The 21,918-nt window shown below is 40.8% G+C and overlaps 1 protein-coding gene across 1 annotated transcript in view; it reads right to left on the reverse strand.

The window, feature by feature from the left end:
• Positions 1-2,930: 2,930 nt before the first annotated feature.
• ptpn11b.S (protein tyrosine phosphatase, non-receptor type 11, b S homeolog) overlaps positions 2,931-21,918 on the reverse strand; it is a gene marked incomplete at its 5' end in the record, with an annotated part of 42,455 nt that continues 23,467 nt past the window's right edge. The window contains 10 exons of the mRNA XM_018227153.2: positions 2,931-3,243; positions 5,962-6,029; positions 6,109-6,263; positions 7,794-7,925; positions 9,477-9,632; positions 10,362-10,441; positions 10,667-10,763; positions 11,228-11,341; positions 12,727-12,840; positions 12,924-13,116. Coding sequence (XP_018082642.2) covers positions 3,236-3,243; positions 5,962-6,029; positions 6,109-6,263; positions 7,794-7,925; positions 9,477-9,632; positions 10,362-10,441; positions 10,667-10,763; positions 11,228-11,341; positions 12,727-12,840; positions 12,924-13,116 — 1,117 coding nt within the window. The remainder of the gene's footprint in view (positions 3,244-5,961; positions 6,030-6,108; positions 6,264-7,793; positions 7,926-9,476; positions 9,633-10,361; positions 10,442-10,666; positions 10,764-11,227; positions 11,342-12,726; positions 12,841-12,923; positions 13,117-21,918) is intronic.

Genomic DNA, 21,918 nt, shown 5'->3' on the forward strand with positions numbered 1-21,918 from the left:
TTTGTTATGTTCTCTGTTGCAAACATACAACTGAAGGACAATGTTATTTTAATAAAAAATATTTCAGTCTTACCATAAGAAAACATATTGACTGTATCCTTTCAGAATACAGGATGGGGCACAACTGGGATGAACCTAGAGAATTTGCAAGTAGATTTGCCTACACTGATAACATCGATTCTGGTACCCAAAGTGTATGAAAATAGATTCCCAGAGCCGACCAATCACCGTCCAAACTGATAAATAATTCACCCTTAATCGAGGCAAAACAATACTATTGGGCTTATTAATGTTTAAAGGGCAAGTAAAGTCTAACATAGTCTATAAGGCTAGAAATGCTGTATTTTGTATACTAAACATAAACATGAACCTACTGCACCACAAGCCTAATCAAACAAATAATTTATGCTTTCAAAGTTGGTCACAGGGGGTCACCATCTTGTAACTTTGTTAAACATCTTTGCAAGACCAAGACTGTGCACATGCTCGCTGTGATCTGGGCTGCTTAGGGATCATCATAAATTATCAAAACAGCACAAGTCAAATAATATCTGCCAGAAGCCGATACAGCAAGACTGAATAATCTTCCAAATAGATTTCCAGTTTATCTGTTTAAATCTGGCTCCATGATCTTTGTCCCTGCAGCTGGAGTTGGAAACAGTAAAGTTGATGTAAAGGCAAAAATTAATTCCAATACTAATCTCTACACAGTCGCCAACTGCTCTACAGGGAAACAAACAAAGCTGCTTGAGTTCTGCATGGCTGGGAAGTAAGGCGGGGGCTCCCCCTGCTGTTTATAAGTATGATTGTTTCCCTGCAGAGCAGTTAGGGACCGTCTCACAATTACTATCCACAGCAGTAAATGAAGGGAGAATTTCACTGCATACAGTCAGGTTTCTTATAAAAACGGCACACATTTTTTAATTAATGTATATTGGAGATAGGTTTCTTTTTCATTAAAGAAAGTAAACATGGGATTTTATTTTTTTGCCTTTACATGCCCTTTAAACTAATTTTAAATAGACTTAATACATCACAAATTACAGACATATCCCTTTTTCGGAAAACCCCAGGACCTGATCATTCTGGATAATATGTCCCATACTTGTATTACCCAAGAAAAGGGAACTTAAAATGGATATGGAAATGGATACGGTCAGCACATTATTACACCCTTTGATTAGAATTGATTAGAATGAAGTTTAAAGGTTTACACAAAGATAAGAAGTTCCAGTTTCATGTATTTCTATTGTTCACAATTGAGAGCAACAGTTATTATTATAAGCAGTGTGTCGTAAATGTTGATGAGTCATTAAGCTAAAGGGTATTTTGTCCTGAGTGTGTCTAGAATCCTTGTCATAAAGCAAGATAGGGATTCTGTGGTTAGTCAGGAGGTAAAATAGAAAATAGTCACATGGCCACCAGTGTCCCAACGCAGCACGAAATGTGACAATTACTTTTCCAGCAGTAAATTTAGACGTTTTCCATCCAAGACACGACGTTACACAATATTACTCTATAGAAGCAAACTTTTGCAAAGTTAGAACTTGAATTGAACAAGAACAGTTTCCCATAGCAACCAAGCAGCAATTCTTTTTGATCCCTTTACTACCAAGTAGAAGAGGAAAACAAGAGCTAAGCAATTTAGCAGCAGGATCCCTTTAAGGGCATGTGTAACATGAACTGTGCAATCGAACTACACACATAAAAAAAAAAATGTTCTTATACTCACCTTCCACCTTTCACACTTGCAGATTTGGGGAGATTAGTTGAATGGTGACAAATCTCCTCTCCAAACTGCCTTCCGCCGGCTAGTATGAAAATCGCCAGTGGGAAGGCACTCAGAGCAATTCATTTTCCGAAGTTTCCTCGTAAGTCGCCAGGCAACTAATCTCCCCGAATCTGCCAGTGTGTCACTGCTCTTACCCTAACAGTAACGTAACTGGAGGGGGGCGGGCCCTGGTGCGGGACATGCAGCCAGGCCCCCGCCCCCCTCCGAACCAGATTTTTTTCCCCCCCAGTGCGCAAGCTGCCGGGGGGCCCTGAGGGGGTGCGGGCCCTGGCCCAATTGCACCCCCTGCTCCCCAGGTAGTTCCGCCAGTGTACCCTAAGGATGAAGACACAATGAGCTACTAGTAACAGCTACTTGCCACGGCTAAAAAACCGATTCTCAGTTCATGGCAGGGTATTTTTTTGGCATTTTGTAGCCACAACAAGAAGCTGCTACTAGTAGCTCAGTGTGTCTTCACCCTTAGCCAGGGATCCCCAGCCTTTTAAACCCATGAGCAACATTCAGAAGTAAAAGGAGTTGGGGAGCAACACATGCATGAAAAATGTTTTTGGGGTGCCAAATAAGGGCTGTGATTGGATATTTAGTAGCCCCATTTGGATTGTCAACCTACATATAGGCTCTGTTTGGCAGTACACTTGGTTTTTATACAACTAAAACTTGCCTCCAAGCCTGGAATTCAAAATTAAGCACCTGCTTTGAGGCCACTGGGAGCAACATCCAAGGGGTTGGAGAACAACATGTTGCTCAAGAGCTACTGGTTGGGGATCACTGCCCTTAGCTATCAGAAGTCACACATTTTCTTAACCTAGTGATACACTGTTAAATTGGTAAATGGCCTCTGGGAAATAGTACTCCAGTCTGTGTCCCGTTAGGCTACTGCCACGCCAGGTGGATGCTCAGCCCACAGATTAACAGAGTCAGAGCACCTTGCTCACAATACAGATCGTCATCAGTTGCTGGACACAAGAACCAGATTTCATAACTGACCTATGCACAAGTCATACATACCTAACTTATAACTTATAACATACCTAACTTATAAATACATGACATAACATATAAATGTTGCTTAAGAATATAGCAACAGTTTAGCAGATGTACAGAAAACATCTGATCATACAATAAGCTTTGTGTTGTACAGACAAAGTTTTTTATTATCCATTTCTACAAAACAAAGAGTAAAACAATACAAATAAAAAGACTGAAAAGTCAGTGGACTCTCCGAGGCACTTAAAATAAATACTTTGCCAAAACACTGAGGCAACAAAGAAAAGATTGTTCTTCCATAATAAGTTACTGTAGGTGTGCTCTCCCTCTTTGCACATTCGCTCCTCACGTTCTTGTGCCTCCTCTGCTGGATCCGGCACAGGGGGCTGGGCAGGGTTAAGCCGCAGAACTGGGGGGCAACTCCAAACAGCTGTGGCCAGAAAATGGAGACCAAACCTAACGTCCTGCAAGTGCAAGTTAGTTGAGACACAGCAAACAAAAATGTCAGTATATGCTAAGTAATGCCAGGGGACAAACACTGGCAAAGTCTACCCCTGGTTCTATCATCTGTACCGGCAAATGAGCAATTTGCTATGACATATGAAATCCAGTTAGGATAATAAAGTCAACATTTCATTAGGGTAATAATGTTATACATATTTCTTGATTTCCTCCTACTATACTACCTTGTTTCTACCACTTTCAAATTTGTAAACTGTAGGTAGAAAATATAGATCTAAAAACATACAATATTGATAATGTTATTGATAAAACCTAATTGGATAAAACTGCAGTAAACTTCAATAAACATTTCTGCTGTTGCAGCCTCCTCCTAAAATGGTTTTGCCCTACAGAGGTGCCTACCCAGTGACTTAACTACCGATACAGCAAAACCTACAATAGGGGGAGCCCAGACCACTGGGTCTGCTTTATGGTACTTTGCTGTACCCAGCCACTTCTGAAGATTTAAAATTTGCTGGCTTGTGATGACCTGTGAGTAGAATAGTGGGCGGTTCTAAAGTGGGAGAGGGGTTGGGTTTGAGCGCGCATGCCAGGTCCCGTCCAAAGATTTTTTTGAGGGGGGCCTAGAAAGATCAAGGTACGCTACTGTGCCTACCCCTAGATCTGGCCCTGAAAATAACCCATGCCTCCATCTATAAAATGATCAAAAGGCATTTGTGCTAGTTATTGTAGTCAGAGGTTTTTTTCAACTGGAAGGTTTAAGGTTACATGAAAAAAGTCCCTACAAAAATTCACAATTCAAAATTAATTCTCAAATACTGGCATTCTAAAGACAGTAGATGACAGTGAGTGTAGTACTGACCAGGTCAGGGTGACTGATTTAAAACTGTAATATATGGACAAATAATCCCAGTTTTGTCTTGGGGGGGATTTGAATTATCAATTTGTACTAAATGTCTTCATATTCTATGATACTCTATATACAGGAGAGTGTATGGATGGGATGGAAGGATAGTACAGGAGAGTGTATGGATGGGATGGAAGGATAGTACAGGAGAGTGTATGGATGGGATGGAAGGATAGTACAGGAGAGTGTATGGATGGGATGGAAGGATAGTACAGGAGAGTGTATGGATGGGATGGAAGGATAGTACAGGAGAGTGTATGGATGGGATTGAAGGATAGTACAGAAGAGTGTGTGAAAGGAATTGAACGATAGTACAGAAGAGTGTGTGGAAGGAATGGAAGGATAGTACAGGAGTGCGTATGGATGGGATGGAAGGATAGTACAGGAGTGCGTATGGATGGGATGGAAGGATAGTACAGGAGTGCGTATGGATGGGATGTAAGGATAGTACAGGAGTGTGTATGGATGGGTTGGAAGGATAGTACAGGAGTGCGTATGGATGGATGGAAGGATAGTACAGGAGTGCGTATGGATGGGATGGAAGGATAGTACAGGAGTGTGTATGGATGGGTTGGAAGGATAGTACAGGAGTGCGTATGGATGGATGGAAGGATAGTACAGGAGTGCGTATGGATGGATGTAAGGATAGTACAGGAGTGCATATGGATGGGATGGAAGGATAGTACAGGAGTGCGTATGGATGGGTTGGAAGGATAGTACAGGAGTGCGTATAGATGGGATGTAAGGATAGTACAGGAGTGTGTATGGATGGGTTGGAAGGATAGTACAGGAGTGCGTATGGATGGATGGAAGGATAGTACAGGAGTGCGTATGGATGGGATGGAAGGATAGTACAGGAGTGTGTATGGATGGGTTGGAAGGATAGTACAGGAGTGCGTATGGATGGATGGAAGGATAGTACAGGAGTGCGTATGGATGGGATGGAAGGATAGTACAGGAGTGCGTATGGATGGATGGAAGGATAGTACAGGAGTGCATATGGATGGGATGGAAGGATAGTACAGGAGTGTGTATGGATGGGATGGAAGGATAGTACAGGAGTGTGTATGGATGGGTTGGAAGGATAGTACAGGAGTGCGTATGGATGGATGGAAGGATAGTACAGGAGTGCGTATGGATGGATGTAAGGATAGTACAGGAGTGTGTATGGATGGGATGGAAGGATAGTACAGGAGTGCGTATGGATGGGTTGGAAGGATAGTACAGGAGTGCGTATGGATGGATGGAAGGATAGTACAGGAGTGCGTATGGATGGGATGGAAGGATAGTACAGGAGTGCGTATGGATGGATGGAAGGATAGTACAGGAGTGCATATGGATGGATGGAAGGATAGTACAGGAGTGCGTATGGATGGGATGGAAGGATAGTACAGGAGTGCGTATGGATGGATGGAAGGATAGTACAGGAGTGCATATGGATGGGATGGAAGGATAGTACAGGAGTGTGTATGGATGGGATGGAAGGATAGTACAGGAGTGCGTATGGATGGATGGAAGGATAGTACAGGAGTGCGTATGGATGGAATGGCAAGACAGTGCAGTTGTGAGTAGAGATGGAATAGAGGGATACTGCAGGTGTGTACAGAGCTGGAATGGAAAGATAGTACAGAGTGTGCAAAGGTGGAATGGAGGAACAAGGCAGATGTGTATAGAGGTTAAATTGAGGGGAATTGCAGGAGGCAGTAAAGAAAGAATGAAGGAAAAGTAGTGTACAGAGATGATAAATATCCTGATAGACTTGGGAGTAGGAAGGACAGAAATAGAGAAGGAGACAACAGAGTATGCATTTTACCTTGTGTATTAATAATATCCAGCAGCATATCTATTACTATTATTGTTCCCGTGCGCCCAATACCTGCACTGCAAGTGGAAAAAAGTCATAAGTGTATATAAAAGGACTTAACCATCACAGACTTATTAAAACAGAGCATTACTGTACCTGCAGTGCACCACTATTGGCCCAGAATGTGGAATATATTTCTGGGCTGCATTAATTTCCTCTAGAAAGCTGAGCACTCCACCAGGCTCAATCGGTACCCCATGGTCTGGCCAGCTTAGGTACTGGTAGTGCCAAATAGGACGTGGTGACTCCATCTGAACATGTCAAGTTAAATATTAGGATTATTAGGATAGAGGACAAGGGATGCATATTATTAGAGGAAAATTATTTTATATAGAGCGAGGGAATAAACTGTGTGTTCTCATGCTGCCATATATTAGTAACGTGCTCATAGGATACTTATACTTCTTGGCACTGTGCATCAAGTTGCCGCATATTGTTATGCTTTAGAGGTAATTACTGAAAAGCCTCCGGGATGTAAACTAAGGAGACAATTTCTGGCACTCTGATCTCCATGACAGCCCCTAAAAAGATGAGGAATGGTCAATGATCCGTTTATTACCCAATTACATACGGGTGAGCTGTGGGACAGTGGTACTATTATTTCCCTAAAATATGATAAACAGTAAGTGCCCAAGGTCGGAGAAAATGTCACAACACTATAATGAAATCTGGTACCATTAAATGCACATTTTATTGCCAGTGTTTTCTGTTCCTCTGACAGATAAATATCATCCTACAATTACTATGGCAGAAAGGCCATCATTGCTTTCCTACATATTCTGCCTGTCACTCTCTTTGTGAGTGTCTGTGACTTATTTATGGTCTAATTCAGCACAGTGCCATTTCTGTGTTTATGTCACATCTAATATGTATTAAAGCAAGTCAGGTTTAGTCACTGTCAGGATATTCAGCACACAGTCACCATCAGTATGAAGAGCAGTCATTAGCATTTCAAGCACATCACTTCTGGGTGCATCACTTGTAATGAAGACCTGTCTGGGAACATGTTCTTGTAGTGCAAGATTATTTTCTACAGAGCCTGAAGATAAAAATTCATGTGTGTGTACCCTTTAGAACCGTGGTTTTTGGCCTAGTTGAGGTGGCCTAACTTTTGGCCAGACAACCCCTATTCTGTCATTCTGTAACAATTTGACAGCAAATCAGTGTCTACCTCAACTATCACTCAACGTGACCTCCATGCTGGGTTTCTGGAGTCTCTAGTAGAGCACATAGGCTCAGATTTTACTATAACTGTCCTTCAGTTTCGAAGTCTCTGATTTAGAATTGTTAGAATTCCTCTAAAGGGGCATTTACATACATTTGCAATTGCGGTGTAATTGCATCCATGTAGAAAGTTGCGTCTATCAAAAACTTTACATGTTGTCAAAACGAATGGCACTGAGAGGGTCGCTAATCGGGTGCAAGTTGGGCTGCATCTTTAGAGTGGGCATTATGTCCCTTTTGGAGCACCTGATGAGAATGGTTTAATATCCAGTAAGCTTTGCCTGGCAACTACTGGTATAAGAACTTGCCAATATGTTGAACTCTATGTAGGGTTGCTTAAAAGGTTCAAAAAGGCCCTGTGTGCTATTACCCTAAAAACCAAACTCTAACTGCACCTCTGATGCAAGGTAGCCCCAGATCCAAGCAAACAATCTCACAATGTTATAAACAGCAGTGGTCCTAATGAAAGAAACTGAGATTATGCGTATCCTCTATCCAGTAGACATCTCAATGACTTTCATCTCACAGCACACATGTAAGAATCAACCAGGCCTTACCTTATCCAGGCGACTTATATGCAGCTCCCTTAAGATATAGTCCTTTTTATGGTGCTCTTCTAGACTCTGCACTTGGATGCAGCCAAAGTCATTGGTACAATGCTCATCTGGACAGTAGCGAAAACATTTTTTCTGGTGGATAAAACATGAAACATATTTAGAAAATAAGAATTACTAGTATGAATTTAATGGGTAAAATAATTTAACTAAGTTAAGGCATTCTATAAAAATTAGGTATGCACCGAATTCACTATTTTGGATTTGGCTGAACCCCCGAATCCTTTGCGAAAGATTTGGCTGAATACCGAACCAAATCCAAATTTGCATAGGGGTGGGAAGGGAAATTTTTTTTTTTCATTGTTGTTTTGTGACAAAAAGTCACATCCCGTTCCTAATTTGCATATGCAAATTGGGATTCGGTTTGGCCAGGCAGAAGGATTACTCAATTAATATGTTACCCCTTTCACCAGAGTGTGCTTCGCCAGGTTAAAAGTTGTAACTGTTCATTATATTTTAAATTTTTTAACCATTTGAAGGATGGGCTCATGTCTCGGGCATTAGAGGACCTCTTTTTTCTTTATTTTGCTTCCTTGGACATTTTTAATAACAAGTGTCCACTTACAGCAATTTCACCATTTCTAACAAAGACTTCTTTATGACCTATATGTACCTGCCCTATTCAAATTGACCTCGTCTTAAGAAGTTGTGCGTAGAAGTTGCGCAAAGTATAGCGGAGCCTTCTGAGGCAAAAATTTACCCTTTTATGAATTTCCACAAAAGGCTCCAGTTCCTGATAGAGCCTCAAGCACCATAAGTGCGGTGTCAGGCCAGAATGGCTTCTCAATACAGCTGAAACCAATAAGAAGTACTGGATAAATGGATAAGTATCACTGAGGTATGAGAGGGGAAAAGGAGTCTGTATCTTTACAATGGTAAGAAAAAAAAATATTTTTAACATATATTACAAAGATGCTTATTTTTAGGGAATATAACAGAAGCCCTTAACTTAGTGGGATAATAATGTCTCAATAACTTTCTGCATCTGGCCCATCTTTTGCCCCTGTTTCTAACCCCCTCTTACTGTGTGTCTTATGCCAACAGTTAGTATAATTTAGGTAAAACACAGTAATGTAATCTGGCAAGTACAATGGGAAGAGTAATTTGGCAATTTCCTATCAATGTTCTAGTAATTCTAGTAAAGTGGCTCAAGAATAAATTTTATAACAGTGATGTAGATTTCACAAGTCACAAACCTCCCACAGCGACTAAGAAAACGCTACCCACTTGATTCGAACAGGAGAAGTCAGTGCTGTAATGCCACAGAGAGTGACTAATCACACCATATGAGAAAATATTTGCATGGGACTAGTTTCAGAAGTGTATGTGTAAATATTCTAAATGTTACTTTTCAGCTTACTTCCTATCCCAGATCAATTCTCCTCTTCCTCAAAATATACACCAGCCACTGCCCAGAGTACTGACCCATGTGTACTCTGTGCCACTATATTGTTCTGGGACACCAAGATAAAGTGGTAGAGCCCAAATGAATTACAGTGCTGACCACAAAAAGCTGACAACAAAGTCTCCATTTGTCTGTTTTGGTAGAACTCATTTGTCAGCTAGGAATCTTCCAATTTATAACATAAGAAGGCTTGTGTTAATTAAAGGAGGTACGCAACTTACCCTGGAACGCTCCACCTCCTTGGTAGTCATAACAATGACATGAGTGTTTTCTTGGTAAACCATGGCCCAGAAGTCGCACACAGTGTTCTGCAGGCAGCCCTGCGTAGCAATATATACTTTGCAATGTTGCCACCCCCGCACATCATCTAGGTTATTCTGCAGCAAAAAAGAAAAATTAGAGGCTGGGATTTCTTTTGCCTGACGATGGGACCTTGGTGCTCCGAAAGCTTGCAATGTATTTTTATTGTTAGCCAATATAGGTATCACTTCTACAATATTTTTTGTATTCGTATATATTTTTATTTTATCCTGTATATAAATGTGTGAGTGTGCCTGTGTGCATTTATTTGAAAAGTTCAGTGATATGTTTGTTCGCATGAAAAATTCCATTAGCAGAGGTCTGACAAGTCTAAATAGAAATATGTGCATATGTTGTCTCCGGCATCATGCAATTTATTTTAAATGGTGCAAGCACTACTTATAGAGAGGGTCTGTTGCCAATATGCTACACAGAATTAGGGTTACCACCTTTTCTGGAAAAAAATACCTGCCTTCCTATATTCTTGCAGCTTTTTCCTATTAATAACATTGGTAGCAAACATTATTTTAAAATACAAGCCAGGTGGCAACCCTACACAGAATATACAGTTGCCAAATATAACTTGCACTCGTATTAGTCCTATAAATAACAACATTGCCCACCATAGGTAATGTACCCTTCTCACACAGGTGGTGCAGAGATGAAGGGCAGGTCATGCTTTGCAACATTCAAGCACATGTTCTTGTTCTACGGAAGGCGGGAGCCCATCGATCATTCAAGCACCGTAGCCCCACAGACATCACCATTCATAGGACGCCTGTGACTAAGAGCTTTGTCGTGTTTACCTTGATATAATTGGCATTGATGTAGTCTGATCCTGCTATGCTCTCATCAGTGTCTCGCAAAGTCACTCTCGTGGTGTCAACTGTAAAAATGCAAGAGAGAGAAAACTAGTACTTCTATTAAACCTTTATCCTGGAGCTGGGGTTTCCTCTTTATAACTCACAACAATTATGATAACAAAAAAATCAGCGATATGCATTCTGCATATGCAGACTCCCTGCTGTGACATACTTAATTATGCCATCACTTGCATTTTTTTTTTACAAAAGAACCCTTGTTTGTCAGGTGCAGATATTGCAGCACTTACAGGGGAGGATGTTCTTGTATCTATTTTTGCTTTTGTTCTCAGGTCGCTGTCCCTCCTTTCTGGGATAAAGCAGTTTGCACTCCTGCTGCTGCAGCATCTGCAGAGGAAAGCAGAAGAGGCCGTGAGAGATTAGCAGGGAGAACAGATTGAGGTGCGATAGCAAAGTAATTAGTGGTGATGAACACCAATACACACAGAATGGCAAACTGCAAGCGCAGCAGGACAAGAGGAGCTTGTGGAACTTTCACATTTAAAAGCTGTGAAAAGCCCTCGGTCATTAATCTCTGTTCCCTGCCACCCATGGAACGTATCTTGCACCTTCAATTTCACGCTTTATAGCAAGATGGACTCATTCTCTATTATGCAGCAGGTACACTTCATGGTGTATTTATTGTGTTTTCATTGCTAGAACATTTTTCCTCTTGGTAATTGAGCCCTGCCACAAGGAAAGCTATAACCCGCAAAATCACAATTCACTCCTTGCTTTCAGTATGATTGCCAAGAAAACTCTTTGTCTTAGTGCAATTAAATATTGGAACATCCTGCAAACCATGGACCCACCTCAAACTCCTCCCAGAATCCCTGCTTGGCCTTCTCTGTGTTGTCCGCAGTTTTGTTTAGCTCCCGTACGCGGGTTTCAATATTGGCTGCATTGATCCGAGTAGCATTGAATGGCTGCAGTAAATCACAAATGATATCCCTGTGAGTTTCCATTAAAGGAAAATAAACAAATCCAATGCAATTGCTGATTTTACATGAAAATGTCTTTGGCAAACATGCATAAACAGGAACTACCATGAAAATATATGGGTTTATTTATTTAAGCAAGGCAAGGAGCAAAGTGCAAAAAAACAGGCAAGAAGTCCCTAAACACCTCTTACCTGTGTCTCATTCACAGCACTTGTACCCCAAGTACATTCTGGATCCTGTGTCTAACACTGGCCCTGCACATAGAGCTCTGTTCTCTGCACTCTGCACTGGATGCACCAGCAAAGGCACAACACTCCTATAGGCACAGATCACAGCAGCTCTGCAGTTTGCCTAGATATGAATGCTACCTGCACAGTGACGGAAGCAATTTTGAAGTATCCGCAGCATTTAGCAACCTAAAATTAACATGGAATATTTGGTAAATAGATAAAGGTGAAAAATACGAAATTCTGCGCTTCACTAGGCCAGGGTAATTCATTCATAATGTGGCCACATCTCCTTTTATATCAGAGTTCTGCCAAAAACAGAAGCCCGTTTTAGCTTAGATATCATTCCAGACCTGATACAATGAAACATATGACATCATGTGTTGCATTTTGCCCTCAAAATGGAAATTGCATCCCTGTATTATGATAGACATTGCTGCTATGTACTTGTGTAAAGTCACTTAACAGGCAGTCAGCACCTTGTTAATCCCAACTTGCTTCCATTCCGAAAAGCAGGAAAGGGCTGTTTCCCAGCATTCTGTGCATGATGAGACAGACAGGCACATGCCTGGGTAACAGACTGGAGCTGGATTAGTAACACTGCTATAAAAAGTCCTATGAGTGGTGACGTGAAATATTTACATTTAGTACAATTGGTTGGATTTGCACCAGGGCAGCAACTAAGCAGTAATTAGTTCGGTTCTGTCAGCAGCACTAAAGGTAAGCAAAAATGCAATCGGTTGCCATGCGTTGCTGCCCAGGTGCAAATTTCCCCATTAGATTGTCACTGCACTAAAACAAAAGGAAAAATGGAACATGCCATTTGTCAAGACTTTTAAGGAATTTGTCAATCGGATCGGATCAGCCCGATATCGCCCACTTCAATGTGGGCAAATCGGGGAGAGATCCCCTAGTTTGGATCGGAAAAGCCCGTCGGATGGCCCCACACACGGGCCAATAAGTTGCCGTCTCAGTCTGTCGGCAGCTTTTATCAGCCCGTGTATGGGGGCCTTTACTGTTATTATGTGAAACATGTCACCTGTCCACTGGCCAAGTTCTCACAGTGCACACAGCTCATCAAGTGTATATACTGATATATTTACATGCACATGTATTTGCATGTGTACAACACCAACAAGTTACCTGTTTAAGGTGCACAACAGCTCCAGACTTTTCTACCATTGGATTTTTCTTGTAATGCTCCAGAAGGTCTGTATCAAAGCGTTCCCCTCCGCCTACGTCATATTTTCCATCTGGCTGAAAGATAGATGACAATAAGTTGGCTAAAGCAAATGTGAAAGTGTCCAATTCAGCTCTATAACAATATACCAATGATTTACCTGGAATCGGATCATTACATGTGTGACACGGGATTTCCTCTCTCCATTCTCCAGCTTCTCTTCACTTGTTAGGACGGAGAGCACAAAGTCCCCGAGTTTGCTCTGACTCTCTCTCACAAGGAAACTACCGGGCTTTCCCTTTTCCAGTAGAAGCTTCTCTGCTTCTTTTCCAGACAGATGCCCATGATACCATCTAAAACAACAGGTAGAAAGGATAAAATTTGATTCCCTACTTAAAGTGCACTTCATATATACTGTACATTTATACTCTGTTTTATAACCATACATGGAGAATAATTCTTTATTTAGGGCAGTATAGTCTCTCCCAAAAGAGATCATTATTGGAAGTTATCCAGTGAGAGCCATTAAATTGAGGCTCCAAGACACTTATTGTTGGGTGATCTTACTGGTACCTAAAAAACAAGCCAACACAGGTTGTCCTCCTGTAATTACACAGAGATGTTATGTGCTCCTATATCAGTAACAATAATTGCAAGAGTGTACATTAGAGATGGCAACTTTTTGGCCCTCCGGCTGTCTCACACTGGAACTCCAGAAACATTTTCAGGCAGTGGCGTAACTACAACTTGCTGGGGTCCCTCCCCCTGCAAAAAAACTTCAGAGTGGCTCAGCAAGCACAGAAACAGCTACAGGCATCTCCTGCTCCCCACCCTCTCGAACCCAGTAGGTAGAAGAGCGGCTGGGGAGGTGGGGTTCCTAACAACTCGATGTAGGATGTAGACCCTGTGGACCAGGTGACTTTTGAGGTATGTCTAGGATCATTGTCTCGTTGCAGGAGCCGGATCCCCTGCCTGTCTGACATTGGCATCCAACATTTGCTAATATTGCATGGAACAGTGTACCACCACTCCTGTGTCAACCAAACCATGGCAGTCATATGTAGCTTGGCTTTTGCCTTTCTAGCCAGCATACAAGCAGTTCTCTATGCAAGTTTTCCAGGTCTTCAAGATCTTCCTTTGACTTCCATTTCTTGATGACATTATGAACAGTGAAAATTTGCGAGCTGGAAGCATTTTGTAAACTTTTATAACCTTCTCCTGCTTTGCAGGCATTCATTAGCATCCTCACTCAGATCCTCACTCGGCTTAGAGAAGACGCTCATTTTTGAGTAAAAGCTCAACATTTGGGATGTCAGAGATTGTATGAAGATCTGCAGCTGTCAACAGTTGATAACTTCAATTATTAAGGCCTAATGGTAATTAGGGTCAGGGACCTTGCAGAACAGTGCTCATCACTAGGCAGTTGGAAGTGTCCACACTTTTGATGCCACTATTTTGTTTTTGTGCATATTTTTTAAAGTTCATAAAATAGGATTATAATTGAGCATTAACATTTGCAAATATGTTTTTTTATATTTAAGGTAATAGATGATACTCTTGATTATCAACTTCCAATTTATCCACTCGATTAGAACCGAGGTCTGATTTGATCAGTATAGCTTAATAAATGACTTCAGTGAGAGAAAAGAACCCCTCTTCTATCAAGTGCTAAGGATGTTCTCCCAAAATCAATTCTCTTTATAATTCCAAAATCAACAACCACAGGAGTTAAAAAATCAATAAATCACCAGCTATGATATAACCTTCAATTAATACCAAAATTCCTGTTAAAGTGCCTGTGCTAGTGTGTCAATTCATTAAATTTCTAATTATAACTCATTTAATTGGAGCCTTCGAATAATTCTATAAACAAATTAATTGGTAGCTATGTAAAGTGCTAATGTAAATTACTTTCAATTAATCCGATGACTTTTTAATAATTATTTGATTTATTTTTATTGGGTGCAGTGCCAATAAATAAGGTTAATTGATTCTCCCAATTAATTAGCAAATATATAAAGTGCTTGTGTATATTGATTTCAATTAATACAATAGCTTCATGGTAATCAATTGTATGTTAATAAAGTGCAGTGCCAATAATTACAAAAGAAATTAATTCTCCAAATTGATTGTAGTTTGTAAATAGTAAAAGTAATTAGTGACCATAGATAATTATATAGGATAAATTGTCTCCCAATCAGCTCAATCCATAGAACAATAGTAAGAAAATTAAATAAAGAGAGGTGGAGTTGTCCCAATCACTTCTGCCTATAATTTTTCTATCCCTGTGACACCACAAAGTTGGAGAAGGCAGGGTAACCAGGACTGTGGTCTTGGATTGTTTACTAGCCCTATGCTGTGAGAGAACTAACTTAAAAAAAACCCACAAATCCTTGGAGTCCCAGTGTGGGATTGCAATAAGAAGGAGAGGAGTAAACTGGACTGAGCGACAGAGATTCCAGATGCACCAGATTCCACTTTAAATAACTAAAACCGCTTTAAGCTACAACAATTTTAAAACCAAATATTTAGCAGAAATCCACCATCGTGTATTTCGCAATGTTTGCTCTCTCAAGGCAAATGTGATTTTTTTTGACACACACAGATTTCTTTAGTAGTTGGTTACTACTCTTCACTAAATTTGTGTTTTAACTAGGCCTGCCCATACTTTACTTACAACAATATAACTGGGAGAAGAATGTTTTTGGCCCATAGATGGTTGTGGGAGCACATTTGTTTTTTTAGCTGCGCTACCTTTCTACTTATGTTAGAAAGCTTATTTCCTATTACACGTACAACAAAAAGCATCTTCTGGTTCTGCCACACTGAGACCCAATGAGATGTGCAGTTAGACATGGACTAGTTTATAAATCTCTCTAGTCATCTGTATTTAAATGACTTTCTGCATCATTTTATGCAGACAACCCTGTGCTTTGTAAATGTCACAGAGGATTTTTTCTGAGCTTAGAATTGTCCATTATTGCATTCATAATCAATACACATCTCATCACCGCCAGTGGTGTATTACTCAATGCGCGAATGGCAAATTCACCAAGACCCGTCACCTTGTGTCCCTTTCAACAGACAGAATGGAAGGAAACCTTTTAGACACAATTTTAGGGTACAAAATAGTATATACATATTATATAAATATATATATATATATATATATATATATATATATAAACATGTTATTATACCTTCTGTAAAGTAGAGCAGCAGTGAATACATAACTATATCTGTCAAGGACTTTGCTGTGTTGAAGCTATAATAAAAGCTGCAGTGATGCAATATTTATAACTGTTCCATATTTCCAGCAAGGTGATTGTTGAAGCAAGTAGTGACAAAAGTCTAACAAAGGGATGTCAAGCTTGCAGCCCTCCAACTACAAAGCACTTCAACTCCCAGCATCCGCGGCTAGACTTCTAAAAGGCTCTGTGCATAGGATAAAGCTATTCCTCTTCTGTGGCTTGTATAATCAATAAAGTTCTCCCTCCTGTGCAGCTGCCCAAGCGTGCATGGCTCTTAATATTGTATGGTTGAAGCTGCTTTGATTGAATGTAATAATGTAAACAGATGAATGCCTTGCCTTGCTAAGGACACCAGGGCTGCAAATCCCACAATGTCTAAATGCTGCCACTATTAACTGTACTGTCAATATATAAACATACATGCAGACCACTGTGTTTTCTCAGTAGAGTTTATTGCAACACATAATCATGTACACAATGTGGTCTTAACCACCCGGCTAGAGCACTACACACATTTTGTGAGCCCACTCAGATTCCCGGCTGCTGCCTCTGGCACACAAACAGCTTTAACTTGGATTATCAGACAGAATCAGTATATTTTCCTCTAGCTGAAAGGGACAGGTTTGCAGTTTCCCGTAAGAGAGCCAAATTAATCTTACTTTATCAAACAGTCCGTACACAGCACAGTATAAACTGCTTTGTTGAGATACAGGGGATAAATTTAAGGGGACTTCTGAAATGACTTAGTAACAAGATGGCTGGCTCTGTCATTATTAATTCTGTGCCACTGCCTTGTACTATAGAGGTATTCCTGCTGAACTTGCTTCTTCTCTAGATCCCAAAACCGAATTCAAGGGGAACTATCGCACAAATGAAAATGTAATATTAGCTTCATACTGAAATAAGAAACTTTCTAAATACAATCAATTAAAAATTCTATACCATTTCTGAAATAATCAAGTTTATCTTCACTATTCCAGGAATATGTGCAAAAGGCAGTTATTTTGTTAGATTTTGTTTGTACTCGAATCAGTTATTTGAGTGAGCTCTAATTCATCTGCTAGGAATATATTGGATATATAGGATCAGTGGCGTAACTACCGGGGGAGCAGGGAGAGTGATTGGGCCAGGGCCCGCACCCCCTCAGGGCCCCCGGCAGCTAGCACGCACCGATTTCCGGGCGATTACGGGCATACGGAGGGGGCGGGGGCCCGGCTGCGCCACCCACGCCAGGGCCCGCCCCCCTCTAGTTACTGTATAGGATATATTGGATCATTCATCTGACACCCAACTGCTGCATGAAGACAGAATGAAGAGAAACAGATGCTGAGAGAGGAATAGTGAAGATAAACTTGATTATTTCAGAAACAATGCAGAAATTTTAATTGATTGTATTTAGAAAGTTTCCTTCTTCAGTATGAGAGAGCTTATATGCAGTTTTCATTTTCGCGATAGTCTACCTTTAAATACAGGTTATATGAGGTTGAATGTTTATTATTGGGCTACAAGGTACTTTTTGTGTTTTCTTTTTTCTCCCGATTGAGAAACTTGCCCAACATTAATCCATCGCTTTCTATACAACGCTGTGCCCAGTTATTTAATATACCCTTTGTGCATGCACTGCTTTATTTATACTTTATAACTGGCATTCCAGATAAGGACCCTCTTAAGGTTCCTGGAAAGAACAGTCCTACATTTTCTGAAAGGCTTGTTCGTATTTATAGCACTATTGGCTGTAAAAGCCTTCAACAGATTTAACTATGAGGGAATAACTAAGGCACAGCATCAAACCATAGGACTTTATAAAAAATATAAGAATGTAAAAACGAAATTCCTTTGCCCTAGAAAAGCATTATTTAATATGTCTGTGTGCACAAAAACCGAATAAGGAAAAAAAACAGCAAAGGGATCTGGGTGATAATATCCATGCAATAATACATGAGGTCATGTTTTCACAATTATCCACATTGTAGCGTTCAATGTACCACTAACCTTTGACATCTCAGTGAACAGTGAAAACATTGCCCTTTAAATTCCAGATGTCCAGCAGTTAACACCTGTATGTTCCATAAGCAGAGCAATCAGGTAAAGCATAACAAAACCCCTGGGTTCCATTAGCCGTAGCAGTGTCACAGCATGCCTTTTAGAATAAAAGCCCACAAACCTTAGGGCGACGACATACAGGGTGAATCCAAGTAATTTGCAGACAAACCACTCTGAATCTCCCCTCCATTCATCTAAATAAACTGTCACCTGGACCCCTGGGTTCACATGCAGCTCACATGGAAATGCCAGCTGCCTTATTTATGACAGATAATGGCAGAAACTGTAAGTGAAACCACAATTTGAGGCAACTGCAATTCAAGTAAAAAGAAGGTGATTCAGTGGTTCCTGTGCCAAATCTAACTTTGATAGTTACCTGGTATTTCTCAGTCTAGCTTGTAAACAGATAGAATTACAAAAATAAAGATTCTTGCTTTTCCTGAAAACACTGTGCATGGTTACATAAAAGAAGTTTTGGAAAACAATTTCCTTTCATTTCCTTCATGTACTGTATATTTCCTTCCGATTTGATGCAAGCTCAGACTCACTCAAAAAAAAAAAAGTCAATAAAAGCGTAGGAGACAAAAACACTCAAAAAAATTAAAACACATCACTATTATAAATTCTTTTTCTTATCTTTCTTGGTGTTAAAGCAGTAATTAGAGTTTTAGGCAAGGCCCACTCTTCGTGCCTATTTTATTATGCAGAAAGCTTAAAAGCTATAGCTGCATTTTAGTATAATATTAATGAACTACACATTACATGGTTTTCAGGCTGTGTATTTCTGTTTAACCTGGGATCTGTCATCCAGAAAAGCTCTCCCATAGACTCCATTTTAATCAAATAATTCAAAATTTTATAACGTATTTCCTTTTTCTCTTTAAGAAAAAAAAAAACAGTACCTTGTACTTGATCCCAACTAATATATAATGAATCCTTATTGGTGGCAAAACAATCACATTGGATTTAATTAACGTATCAGTGATTTTTTTAGTAGACAAAGTATGGTGATCTAAATTATGTAAGGGTGTCTTATATGTCCCAAGCATTCTGGATAACAGGTGCCATACCTGTATCTAAGACACGAGAGAGAGAAGAGAGAAGAGAGAAGAGGAGAGAGATGATAGATAGATAGATAGATAGATAGATAGATAGATAGATAGATAGATAGATAGATAGATAGATAGATAGATAGATAGATAGATAGATAGATAGATAGATAGATAGATAGACAGACAGAGAGACAGACAGAGAGACAGACAGAGAGACAGACAGAGAGACAGACAGAGAGACAGATAGAGAGACAGATAGAGAGACAGATAGAGAGACAGATAGACAGACTGATAGACAGACAGACAGACAGAGAGACAGATAGAGAGACAGATAGAGAGACAGACTGATAGACAGACAGACAGACAGGCAGATGATAGACAGATAGACAGATAGATAGATAGACAGATAGATAGATTTGAGATAGAATTCGATTGATAGTTACCAATCTACCCTTGTTCCTAATGTATAGTACATAGTATTTGTAGGTGCAGTGGCAGCTTGGTTCCCAGTTGTGTCATTCCTTTAAATGAACTAACTAAACCTTTTCCAATGTACTGTACGTCCAAATACAGAAAAGGCTGCTCCAGGAAAGGAACAGATTTTCCTATGTTACCATGTGTCAGCTTACCTCTCTCTGGCCAAACAGAAGAAAAGTAAAAAAAGATAGTGGAAGTAACCTTATTGCTGCTCATCTGTTTTAAAGGAGTAATGCCTGTTACAGCTTTTAGCCACCAAAAGAATTTAAAATCTAGAGCAGCCTTTCCAGCTTTAGGTATCACAAATCTAATCAGAGGGAAGAATTCTGCGTATTACTGTACTGTACACAGTCTGGGGGTCCCTGCTGTACACAGTCTTTGAACAGGGGCCTCTTATATCACTGGAATTTCCTGCATATACACAAGGCTGGCAGTGACAAGCATGGGCCATGCTCTCAGAGCAGTGTAACATGATAAGCTGGGTGCAGAGACAGAGACTGGCAGAGGATTGGCATACCGGCATACTCGCTCCTGAGCTGTTGCACAGCAACATGGAAACAAACTGCAGCCAGCCCAATGCTTGGTCAGTGTTTAATGCCAGTTCACATAGTCATAATCTGTTTTACATTTAATATTTAAAGTTTGTAAATCTCAGACTAAATGTAATTTCCCAGGACCCAAGCTAGTCGGTGCTCTAAATTATTCACTCCCCTTGTACAGAGTTAGAAGTCTGGTACCTGAACGCCTGAAAACCGGTAACATAGAAAGGCACAGTGAAAATGGAGGATAAGTGCTGGTCTGGAACTTAAAACCAAAAAATATAAGTGTTTTAAAGGACTGACAATATAATGTAGTGTTGCCCTGCACTGGTAAAAGTTGTGTGTTTGCTTCAGAAACTCTACTATAGTTTATATAAACAAGCTGCAGTGTAGCCATGGGGGCAGCCATTCAAAGCTGAAAAAGGAGAAAAGGCACAGGATACACAGCAGATAAGCTCTATATTATACAATGGGATTCTTCAGAACTTATCTGTTATCTACTGTGTATCCTGTGCTTGAATGGCTGCCCCAATGGCTATTAAAGGACCAGTAACATCAAAAATTTTTGTAAAAAAATTCGTTAGTATACAACGAAAAATAAACACCTAGACAAATAAAACTTTTAAAATGCAAAGCCTTTATTAAGAAATAACTTACCGAAACTTCACTTCCTGTCCTCTTCAAAACAGGAGATACGGCGACCATCCATCCTGCAGTGCTCGATTTCTCCCCCTGGCTATTCTACTGACAGCTGTGAAGGAGGCTGAGGCTCCGCTCTCGTGTTGGCTGGTAGAGCAGGGTTTGTAGTGGGGTTCATGGGCAAAGTTTTCCTGATGTGCCCCGAGCCTGCCAGTGCCTGAGTGCACCTCACCTTCACGCTGCCTCCCACTCTGCTCTGCTGCTGCTAACGCTGTCACGCTGATGATGCGGGCCCTACATCTGCTCCTCACTCAGTGAGCTCAACTGCGCTGGCTGTTATGCGTGGTGCAATGTATGCAGATCATCTCGATTGGCAGGTCGATGGAAAACCACGAATGATTCGCCCAAGGCAGAGTAAGCGCCTACACCTCCCGGTCTGCTTCTCTTACCTGAAATATCTGCAAGGATCAAGGCGCTAATATACTTTAGTTGAGCTCACTGAGTGAGGAGCAGATGTAGGGCCCGCATCATCAGCGTGACAGCGTTAGCAGCAGAGGCTTGGGGCACATCGGGAAAACTTTGCCACGCATAACAGCCAGCGCAGTACATCAGAAACAACAGAACCCAACAGCGATTCACCTCCCCTAGTCCTTTTTTTATATTGTTCAGCCCTGCTGCTAGGGGGTATAAGTGAGGGAACCTCATTCTGTCTACTCCTTGCAGAGATTTCAGTAACACGTAACAGCCAGCACAGTAGATCAGCGCAAAACAACAGAACCCAACAGCGATTCACTGTAATTGCTCTAACAGCCCATTGCCCCCGACATTCCCCGAGTCAAATGATTAACTCAGTGCTGCAAGTAAACATTTAGTTTTCCCTATCCAAGGTGCTAATATACTTTAGTTGAGCTCACTGAGTGGGGAGCAGATGTAGGGCCCGCATCATCAGCGTGACAGCGTTAGCAGCAGCAGAGCAGAGTGGGAGGCAGCGTGAAGGTGAGGTGCACTCAGGCACTGGCAGGCTCGGGGCACATCAGGAAAACTTTGCCCATGAACCCCACTACAAACCCTGCTCCACCAGCCAACACGAGAGCGGAGCCTCAGCCTCCTTCACAGCTGTCAGTAGAATAGCCAGGGGGAGAAATCGAGCACTG

Source organism: Xenopus laevis, chromosome 7S, assembly GCF_017654675.1.
Source record: "Xenopus laevis strain J_2021 chromosome 7S, Xenopus_laevis_v10.1, whole genome shotgun sequence".
In the NCBI taxonomy this organism is placed as follows: domain Eukaryota; kingdom Metazoa; phylum Chordata; class Amphibia; order Anura; family Pipidae; genus Xenopus; species Xenopus laevis.